We start from the raw sequence: 11,323 nt of genomic DNA on the forward strand, positions 1-11,323 counted from the left end.
TCCGGACGCAGGTACCCGGAATGCTGTAGCAACGTGGAAAGTACACTACGGGGAGCTCGCCAGACACTGAAGCTTGGACATCAGGCGCCTAGCTCCACGCTCTGATCGGAGGGCAGCGAGATTCAGAAGGAGGTCGTTCTCACCTTGTTTGGAGTTGACGTCGGATGGGATGTGGGAGGGGTGCGATCCTGGTGAAAAATGCTCGTCGCTGTAAGTGATGAGGGGAGTGAGAGGATGGACCGCGTGGGATGGCTGCACCACGGGAACTTTATTGGACTGCAAAATAACAACAGTAACAACGGTTAATATTCCTACCACCCCTTTTCCTCCACCTTTCAGAGCCACTCTGACTTGATGTACTAATAACCACACCCCATCTACTGCCTTAGCAGCTGAGGTCATTTTATGACCTGCATGGGCTTTAATCTCTGGCAATGTGTCGCCCACCTTTGTTCAACAGAACCGCTAAGGTCTCTTAGGTACAGCATAAGACATCTTTTCAAAGATCAGAACCATTTTAAAGACATATGTTAAGTCCACTATTTTTTAAATTGCTACTGTTTCACATGTTCTAAAATAATGCTTGAGTTCTTACATTTGCATCCTTGAAATACTTAAAATTAAGGGTGGAAATTGTAGTAGTTGAATGTATGAAAAAATATATTTAAAATTTACATAATACTTTAAAATTTTAATTGTTGAATATATAATAAAATAACTAATATTAATACATCAATTAAGGTATGTGATAGGGTTTGTTTATGGTCTTTGACTGGACAAAAATCTAGTTGATTCCATACTCTCTTATTCATTCAAGACTATTCGGTGCTTTGGAATGTTTAAAAATCACCTTAACACCATGCTTAAAAAAACAAAAGTTTTGAAGCTCTTAATTCAATCAGTTTCCTCTCTTGGCTTCCTTCACTTTCTTTCCTGATTCTGTATACTGGACTGGATATGAGTGTCCACTATAAAGTCAAACTATGCTTGAAACCTACATGCCAACACTTTTTCATTTTTCATAATTCCATTAATTCCCTACTTTTGGAAAAGCATTTGAAAAAATACCAGTCTAATTCAGAAACTTCAAGCTAGGTAGTTGCATATCTTTTTTTTAGATATATGTTAACATCTTCATTTAGGCTCCAATAATTTGGACTCTGATAATTCTGGCTGGGATATGTTTTCTTTTGTTATACAGTAACCACAAAGAAGATTTGTTAAAGTGAGAGAGTCATGTAAACACGATTGTAGGGGCATGTTTAACTTACTTAAGGGAATAAACTGTTTTTAAAGAAGTTTAACACATAGGATATCATATGCAAATAAGGTTGCTGATTAAAAGTGAGTCTGATTCATTAAAATAGCCAAGGTGAGATCTCCAGTTAGTAATCCTTCTCAGTAATTACTGAGTAAATGTGTGAACTTGAAAGTAACAAAACTTCATTTATTTAAAATATTCCTTAATTCAGACTTTTTGCTAGTTCAGACTGGCCTTCCCTACAATTAGTCTGGAGTAGCTTAGGCCTCACTGTAATACAAACTAAATGATGTGTGAAGTCTCTTTCCTTCCAGACAAATGCTAGCTAAATTAAGTACAGGAGGCAGACTGAAAAACTTAAGCCTCTGTACTGTTTGTGCACAGGGATACATACTTAGGAGTCATGCCTCTGAAGCATGTTTATGTCTGTGTCACAGTAACTCTACCCATAACACATGCTAATTTTGCTTTTGATGCTTTCTACAAATTAGGTGTAATGTTAAGAGGTGCCGTGGATGAAACATGCATGACTACCCTGAGGAAAAATAGGGGCAATTATCCTAGTAATACTTAATTCTCTTTTACACCCTATCATTACACCTCCACCCAAGGGGGCTGAGCAGGGGGAGGGGGAAAATCCCACATAAGTGTGTGTGTATGTGTGTGAGAAAGACAATGTATATGTGTATGTGTGTATGTGAGAGAGAGAATGTGTATGTGTATATGTGTGTGTGAGAGAGAGAATGTGTATGTTTGAGACAATAATACAATTTGCATAGTACTTCTCCCCCCCTATTTTATAATTATCAGCTCTTCCCTAATAGCAGGACTCCAATAGTTATGCCCTTGGCATATTATCAAAGCCACCCCATAATTCTCTATACACCTCAGCATAGCTATTTATATGCAGAAGAGGTTAAAAAAAATGTTGCAGTGTTTTTCAAGTGCTAATGATACAGTTCACCAAATACACAGAATGAGCTATTAAACACCAGGAATTAAGGACTGTGGAAATGGGGCATTCATATGAGAAAAACCTTATTAAAATGGAAACCTACACTGATCTTGGTACCCAAATGCTGATGCAAAATGGATTATGTTTCAAATGAATTTCAAGGAAGTCTGCCCAGAGTTCAAGTTCAGAAAAAAAAATGTGTCATTGGAAGACAGTGGGTCATAATGTCATAGAGTAGCTAAGAAACCTAGATGGAGAAGAAAAGGAAGTAAAATTTTAATACATATATATGTATGTATATGTGTGCATATATATGTATACACATACACACTGTGTATGTGTATACACACACGTGTGTGTACATGGCATGTTTTTCTTGTTTTCAGAGCACTACTTTTAAGGAAGTTGCATTAACAGGCAGTATCTTCCTAATGTCTGACCTCTCCCTCCAGTCATATAGCTCAGAATCTGGTGGCATGAATTTTCACTAAATTATGCTATCCTTGCTCTGCTCTTAATTTTACGGTTTTCAACACAGATTTGCTTTCCTGTGGGAAAGAGATAAGAAGCCGAGGATTTTAATTTAAGCTCTGGCCTTGTCTTATATTTTGCAAGATGAAGAGAGAAAGCAGCACTAGTAGGTGTGTTGAAGCCAACAAGGATTATGTCCATTTTTGTGGCCAAATAATAAAAAGCAATATGAAATCTCAGTAATATGTGTGAGCAGAATTCTAAGGACTCTCTCTGTCTCACCTCCTGGCATCCATCTTTGCCATTTTTTAGACACTGAATAAAGTGGATTCTAGTCTACATTTCAGATGTTTAACACATCCTAGTTAAGTTTAATCATCTCCTAAATTTGTAGACTTACCCTGAGATCAGCAGTTATTTTAGCACAAAGGTGAATGTAATGTCATTTGACAAATATACATACATGCATACAGTAAGGAAGACACTGGCAATGCAACCCGCAAAGTATTTTACTATAATCATTCATATTTGACTTTGCTTTTCAAGTGATTACTAAAAAAAAAAAAAAAAAAAAAAAAAACCTCTCACAACTCTTAAAGAAGGGATAAAGGCTGACATTATTTTAATTCCCTCTCATTCATAAAGTGGAAGAGCCCAAGGTTTGGTTTCCTGTGAAGGTTATTAAATGTCCCCAATTTTTCCGACATCAGTCCTGGAGAAATCTTTTAAGACACACAAATGCTCCTTATGGATTGACTGACAATCTTCAGGCATCCCATATACCTGCTCCTACCCTACCTCTCTTTCTCCTTTCCTTCTTTTTTTTCATTCTTGCCATGCTCCTCATTCACCAGTTCTGACACTATATGAACCATCATTCTCACCCTGGGGCAAGAGGAATGAGCTGTGGGAGTCCTAAAACAGTAAGCGAGGAGCTTGGAAAGGCTACCCACGCAGTATCCAGGAAGATTCAGACACCCAGCTACCATGAACCCAACTTTGCATGGTGTATGCTCTCCAATTATTTGAAGTCTGAAGTTTGAGTCTAATCTCTGATGTTTGACCAAGGATCCTTAGTCTTTCTAAGCCTCGGTTTCACCAGATGGCAAAGGGGTGATCATAATACTTTGTGCTAATGAGCTGAGGATATAAATACAAATAGCAGGACTCTGAAGAGTTTATCATCTTAGGTATCAACAAAAGAACTGAGCGGATCATGGCTGATGGCATTTATTAAGTGCCTTCTATGAACCACTAAATAGTAATAACGATGATGATAATGACAGCTAGCATTTGCATAGAGCCTTCAGGTTTGCTACACACTTTACAAACATTACCTCATTTGATCCTTACAACAACCCTGGGAGGCTCATTTTACAGATGAGAAAAATGAGTCAGGCAGAGTTAAGTGACTTGCCCAGGGTCACATAGCTAGCTAGTAAGTATCAGAGGTGATATTTTCATTAAGGTCTTCCTCTCTCCGGGCCCAGTGCTCTATCCATGGAGCCTGTGAATTTGTGATCTGAGTCCCAGAAAAAGTAAACATTGAAAAATAGTGAGAATCTCCACAAAGACAATAAACATTGAGGAGACCAAAATGCTAACCATTTGGTCGAATGTCCAGTGGATTTCAAGTTAAGACACAGGTTCACATTCTAACTCCATTCGCAATCTGAGTGATCTCTAACAAGTTCCTGAATTACTCTGGGTCCCACTTTTCTGTTCTGTAAAACAAGAGGGTTGGATTAGGGACCTGAGGTCCTTCTATCTCTATGACCTATAGCCTATATTCTCTTGAAGCAACTGTGACTCAACCCTAATTAGCCTTTCAAAGCCCCTAAAGAACATTCCCAGAAACTTGTCTGGTTCCAATCTATAAGAGAGGCAGGAAGGGAATAAACATTTATATAGTGTCTATTATGTTCTAGGTAACATGCTAAGTGCTTTTTACAAATATTATCTCAATAACTCTGCAAGGTGGGTACTATTATTCTTCCTATTTTACTATTGTGGAAATGGAGGCAAACAGGTTAAGTGACTTATCCAAGGTCACAGAGCTAGGAAGTATCTGAGGCTAGATTTGAATTCAGGTCTTCCTGACTCCACGCCCCATGCTTGATCCACTAGTCTCATCACTATCATAGATGAAATCATCATATCTAACAAATAACAATTCTGTGAGGGCTATGCAACTATTATTCAAACTTTGATTGATGCCATTGAGTGCATGAATAGAACGGATACAATTGATGTCTTTGGTGCCATTCCTTATAAAAGTCACCTCACCCTCCCAAAGCACCATTCCAAGAAATAACAGCTGGAATAGGGGTGCAAATTGTTAAGAAAATGGATGTCATTCTGGTAAAGGCCAAAAAAAGCTTAAGCCCCCTACTGGCTGAGACTACCTGCTGGCAGAGGTCACTATTGCCCATTCTGCACATCTACAGATTTCCATTAAAACCCAAAGTGTAGACTCTAGCTGTGCATAAAGGTTTCAAGCCCCTTTTCAATTGGTTGTGCATTTTACCAATAGTTATCCTCTTAATAACTGAATCCAGGGGAATTTTAACACTCCACCAACTTATTGAGATGGGAAATTCCATCTGGCCTCAATCGTTATGGTGGCATTTAACTTTTTATTAAACTCTTTAAAAGTCTAGTACTCATGAAATAGAAAGCATGTAATTTAATACCGTGTTCCCCTCACTTCCCTGAATTTGAGCTTCACAAGCAGTCTGACAATGAACAGCAGATTTTATTTCCAATACCAAGAGGACATGTTGAATTCCTCCATCAAACAGAATTTAAAAGAATATTTAGTGCAAGAAATCTTTCAGAAGGTACTCCCAAATTGTGCCTCTTCTTAGTAAATCCTCCCTCTTAGTAAAACTACTCTGGGTCCCAGTCATGATGGGGAATACTGTACTTCTCATCTCCATGTCCATACCTGGAATGGACTTGATCTTTACATCTATCTCCAAGAAATCCAACCTTCTTTCAAAGCTCAACTCAAGCCCACTCTCTACAGGAAGCCCAACCTGACCCCTCAGTTGCTAGTGCTCTCCAAATACCTTTTTTAATACATATTTATACTTAAAATAATAGATTCTTCAAAGTCTTGGCTTTTGATCTATCCTCAGCACATTTAACACTGTGCCCAATAGAAGGTAGTCAATTTAAAATGCTTGCTGAATGTATAAGGATTATGATCATCATTTTGTCATCTGGTGAAACTAAGACTCAGAAAGACTAAGTAACTAAGTGATCCTTGGTCAAACAGCTAATAAACATCAGAGATTGCACTTGAACTTCAGGCTTCTAATGCCAAATTTACTTTTCTTTTTCTATTCTCCCACATTGATGCCCAGTATTTGAGGAAGCCCACCAGTGTAACAGGTCAATATTATAATGTAGCCAAGGGTACAACTGTCCAGAACCTACCACCATCAAAGGAGAATTGGAACATCTTTCTATTTCTACCATCATTAAGTATTCAGGTGGGCTCTCTGCCTCTGTTGTTTACTTCCCTTCCAGATATGTGTGGGCAAAGTCAACTGACACTCTCAGTGTATGCTCACTTTAATCTACTTCTGCTGTCAAAAAGACCCACTCAGTAGTTAATTTTTTCCCCCAGAGCCCATCTGTTCTCAACTCTATAGCTAAAGATGAGAATAATAAGTTTGTTCCACAAGGTTTTGTCCTGGACTCTCTTCTCTTCTCCCTCTATACCGTGTTTCCCCGATAATAAGACCTATCCCGAAAATAAGCCCTCCCCCGAAAATAAGCCCTATTGAGATTGCTACTGTAGTGAAGGTGATCCCCTGCGCTACATGCTACATTACGGTACCCTCTGTATGCACTGCCCCCCCCCCCGAAACGCACGCCATGCTCCGAGCTGCATCCAATCAGAGCTGCAGCAGTGAGCACGTCATCCTGTTCTTTATTGAATTCATTATTGAATAAAGGTACATTTTTTTGTTCACATTTACCTGTTTATTAAAATTGCTATCAATGTTCATTAAAATAAGCCCTCCCCTGAAAATAAGCCCTCTGGTGTTTTTCTGTCCAAAAAAATTAATAAGACAGTGTCTTATTATCGGGGAAACACGGTAGTACTTTCCTTAGTGTCATCAGTTCCCATGGGTTCTCTCTTTGATGATCATATGTTCATGATTCTCAAACCTACCTATCCTGCCACAAGTTCTCTGCTGACCTCTAATCTCATACCTCAAACCACTTATTAAACATTTTCAACTAGATGTCCCCTAGACATCTTAAGTGCAACATGTCCAAAACTGAACTCGTTATCTTTCCCCTAAAACCCTTCATTCTTCTTAATTCGTCTATTACTGGTACCACCATCCTCCCTGTCACTCAAGACTTGCAACCTAGGTGCCATTCTCCACTCCCCATTCTGTTTCCCACCACATCACTGACATTGCTACCACCAGGATGCAGACCCTTGCCAAGTCACACCCAGGCTACTGCAATAGTCTGTTGGTTATTCTCCCTGCATTTAGTTTCCCCTGCTCCCATAAATCCTGTATTCATCTGCCAAACTGGTTTTCCTAAGGAATAATTATGACCATGCCACACTGCCCTCTACCCTAATTCAATACACGCCAGCGGTACCCCATTGCCTATTGGATCAAATAGAAAATCCCCTGTTTGACTTTTAAAAACTTCATAATTTGGTCACTAAGTATTTCCAGTCTTCTTACATCCTACTCCCCTCCATAAACACAGGTCTCATTTCCCAATTCATGAATTTTTACTGACTATATGGCATGCTGGAATTACTCTCACTTCTCATCAGTAACTCCTGATATCCCTGGCTTTCTTCAGACCTCAATTTAAATCCTTCCAACAAGAATCCTTTCCCGGTCCCCTTTAAGGCATATTGCCTTTTCAAGGAGATTACCTCCAATCTACCCTGTACATATTGTTTGTAAACAGTTATTTGTATGTTATCTCTCCCGTTTGAGCATAAGCTCCTTGAGGGCAGGATCTGTTTTTGTATTTCTTTACATATAGAGTACCCAGCACACAGTAATAGTTTAATAAATGCTAGTTGAATGACTATATGGTGAGAACATTCTCCACTCTAGAATTCAGTTATCACTGCTGTTGCTACTCACTCTAGACCCATACATACACATTATCTCTTATTAAAACTTTGAATTCATTTTTGGATGTTACATGTTGAAAAAACTGAAGGCGGAATTTGACAAGCAGACAGTGGACATCCAAGGAATGCTGTACCTGAGGCTTGGCACTCATCAGGTAATAAGAGTAATGACTGGTATTTCAGAGCACTTTATAGTGTGCAAATGACTGTACATAAATGATAGTGTTTGCTCCTTGCCACAGCCCTGGGAGACAGGTGCTAGTCTTATTCTCATTTTACAGATGAATAAACAGGCTTAGAGAGATTACCAAGAGTATGTGTAAAGACATTGGACCTCATTCATAACTGAACAAGATAACTAAAAGAACTCACCTTATCTACCGACATAAATGGCTATTCTCCCATATGTACACAATTTTCATAAGAGTCATCTATATATGAAGTGAGGGAATCCTTAATGAGTGTATGATTAGCTAGTTGGATCAGGGGATAGAGAGCTGAGCCTGAAGTCAGGAAGACCTGAGTTCAAATTCAGCCTCAGACACTAGCTGTGTAACTCTGGGCAAGTCATTTAACTTCTATTTGCCTTAATCCACTGGAGAAAAAAATGGCAAACCACTCCAGGATCTTTGCTAAGAAAACTCATGGACAGTATTGGTATGCTATTGTCCATGAAGTCATGAAGAGTCAGACCTGACTAAATGACTGAACAACAAGAAGTGGGAACAGGAAATGTTCAATAATAAGCCTCATTTTTACCATCTCGTAGTTAATTGAAAGAAGTACAGAGCACAAAGTGCTTATTGTTTTTAGATTATAAAAAAATATTTGATTTGGAAGAATAAAATGCTCTCTGAAGAGGCTCTTTTACAACAAGATGTCTTCCAGTGAAACAAGAAATAACTGTTCAATGACACTCCGATAAGGAACTTCAGTTGCGACATAAAACAGGGAGATTCATGATGGAGGAGACCTAGGGCACAGTTCTGGTCAAGGATGGATTTCCTGAGGTTCTTCAGATACTCTTGTTTGTGGATGATATTTTGCTATTATATCAAGCTGCATATCATTTCAGGGAACCATTCACACAGGAAAGACCAAGTAGATGAAGAACAGCTATTTCCAGATTTCAGCATGCATTTAGGACCTTAAAGAACTCATTCAATAGTATGTATGTCTGAAACAGCTACACATGGACAAAGAACTGGCTCAGTACTGAAAAGGAGAGCAGAGAGAATTGCTTTCAGTAAAAAGTAAAATTCGTTTATTGACTACAACTTCCTACAAAAGAAAAGGGTCATCTTTTCAATACTAACATTTTATTGGTGTTGCTATATGGCAACAGGACATGGAACACTATTGTCTCCAAAGAGCTCCAAATGATTATCCCAATGGAGAAGTGCATGTTGAGGGGGAGGAGGGAACAGGCCAATCAGGAAATGGGAAGAAGAATAGCAGTAAATAATTCTATCAAGGAACTATAAAACAGGAAGAGAAGATTGGCTAGACACTAGGCAAGAAAAAGAGATTGCAGGTGAAAAGTTAGTGTGATCTATACTACTGGGGGTGCTCTTATGATATCAGGAGAAATAAAGACAGTGATGTTTAGGGGTGACATGCACCAAAGTTGCACATGGATGGGCAGGAATGGATGGAATTCCATTTGCATCATTGACAAAAACTCTTGAATCAATAAGATTACAGATCCTTGAGTGTTTTGAATTTCAATTATCTATTACTAGGGATGCCTGACTAATATAACTTAGTTTCAGAATGGTCAAACTGAACTCTTTATCTTTCCCCTCCAATGCTCTCCTCTCCCTAACTTCTCTATTACTGTCAAGGGTGCCATCATCCTCCCAGTTACCCCATGTATAAAACTATAAGGTGGTATAATGCTGGTCTGGAGTAAGGATGACCTGAATTCAAATCCAGTCTCAAATACTTCCTAGCTGTGTGATCCTGAGCAAATAACTTATTTTTGTTTTGTCTGCCTCCGTTTCCTCATCTGTAAAATGGGGGTAATAATATGACCTACTTCCCTGGATGGTTGTGAAGATTAAATGAGATATTTGTTAAACGCCAGTGATTACTGTTATTGTCACCAGCCTCACTGAGTTATTCTGAGGATCAAATGAGATGGACAAATATCAAGAGCTCTGCAACCTTTTAAGTGCTATATCAATAAAAACTAATTATCATCAAGAAGGAAGAGCCCAAGCCCCTATTGAAGAGTGCTTGGGGGGTTCTTTTCTATCCTTATCTTTCCTGTGTTTTGCTATGAAGAAGAATTGACTGGATAGGTTTTGGTTTCGATCTGGACCCATGATCTGGTGTCATCAGGGATGTGCTGGAGGTAGCCAGGATTAATAAATTTCCAGTGTGATCATTTACATCTTGGAAATCCGCAAATGTCCTATGCAAATCAGAGCTGGATTTGTCCTTTTGTTGATAGTCTGGATTTAAGAAAGTGATAGATGGGGATGGGTGGCTAGGTGGCACAGTGAATAGAGCACTGGCCCTGGAGTCAGGAGGACCTGAGTTCAAATGCAGCCTCAGACACTCGACACACTTACTAGCTGTATGACCTTGGGCAAGTCACTTAATCCCAATTGCCCTCCCCCCCAAAAAAGGAAGTGATAGAGAAAATGTTTGTTAATGCAGATTAAACTTTAAAAGTGTGCTATTGGGGCAGCCAGGTAGCACAGCGAGTAAGAGCACCAGCTCCAGTGTTGAGAAGACCTGGAGATCGAATCCCGGGCTCAGACACTTAGCACCCACCCAGAAACACCTGGCCGTGTAACCTTGAGCAAGTTACTTAACCCCAATTGCTTAGGGGCGGCCAGGTGGTTCAGCGAGTAAGAACACTGGCTCCAGTGTCGGGATGACCTGGATCAAATCCGGGCTCAGATACTCAGCACCACACCCAGAAATAACTGGCCATGTAACCTTGAGCAAGTTACTTAACCCCAATTGCTTTAAAAAAAAGTGTGCTATTGATTATTTTTTGGAGGGTAGGTGGCTGGTTGTTAAACCATTACCAGCACACCACTGAAAGTTGGGAACTCCTGATGAAGAAATTCCATTGTAGGCTTTACAATGGAGAACATGACTAATTCACCTAAATTCCTAAAAATGCCTGATATGTAACTGAGGGAACACTTTGGTTCATATTTTCCCTCTGTCTTTATATCACAGTCATTTCTGGGAAGAACAATTACTCTCCCTTCTTGAATCCTCCCTTTTAATTTGAACCCTCTCTTTTAACAAAGAAAAACAATTTAGCAAAAACATCTCGTATAGTTACCATATTTTCTAATAATAATAGCTAGAATTTATATGACACTTTGAGATATGAAAAATGTATCACATGTTATCATTTGATCCTCCCAACAAATCTGTTAAATGCTTTTATTATCCCCATTTTACAGATGAGGTTAACTGAAACACAACCAGATAAAGTGACTTTCCCAGGGTCACCCAAATAGCAAGTTTCTGAGGCAAGATT

At 39.1% G+C, this 11,323-nt stretch overlaps 1 protein-coding gene across 9 annotated transcripts in view; it reads right to left on the reverse strand.

Moving 5' to 3' along the window:
- The window catches only part of LEF1 (lymphoid enhancer binding factor 1), a 171,195-nt gene that overhangs the window by 60,908 nt on the left and 98,964 nt on the right, over window positions 1-11,323 (reverse strand). For all 9 annotated transcript variants that reach the window (XM_069094934.1, XM_069094912.1, XM_069094932.1 and 6 more), the window contains exon 4: window positions 144-276. In XM_069094934.1, the coding sequence (XP_068951035.1) occupies window positions 144-276 (133 nt within the window). The remainder of the gene's footprint in view (window positions 1-143; window positions 277-11,323) is intronic.

The sequence above is a fragment of the Petaurus breviceps genome, unplaced genomic scaffold, assembly GCF_028583685.1.
Source record: "Petaurus breviceps papuanus isolate PSGF00001 unplaced genomic scaffold, PetGlider_PUasm1.0 126, whole genome shotgun sequence".
Lineage (NCBI taxonomy): Eukaryota > Metazoa > Chordata > Mammalia > Diprotodontia > Petauridae > Petaurus > Petaurus breviceps.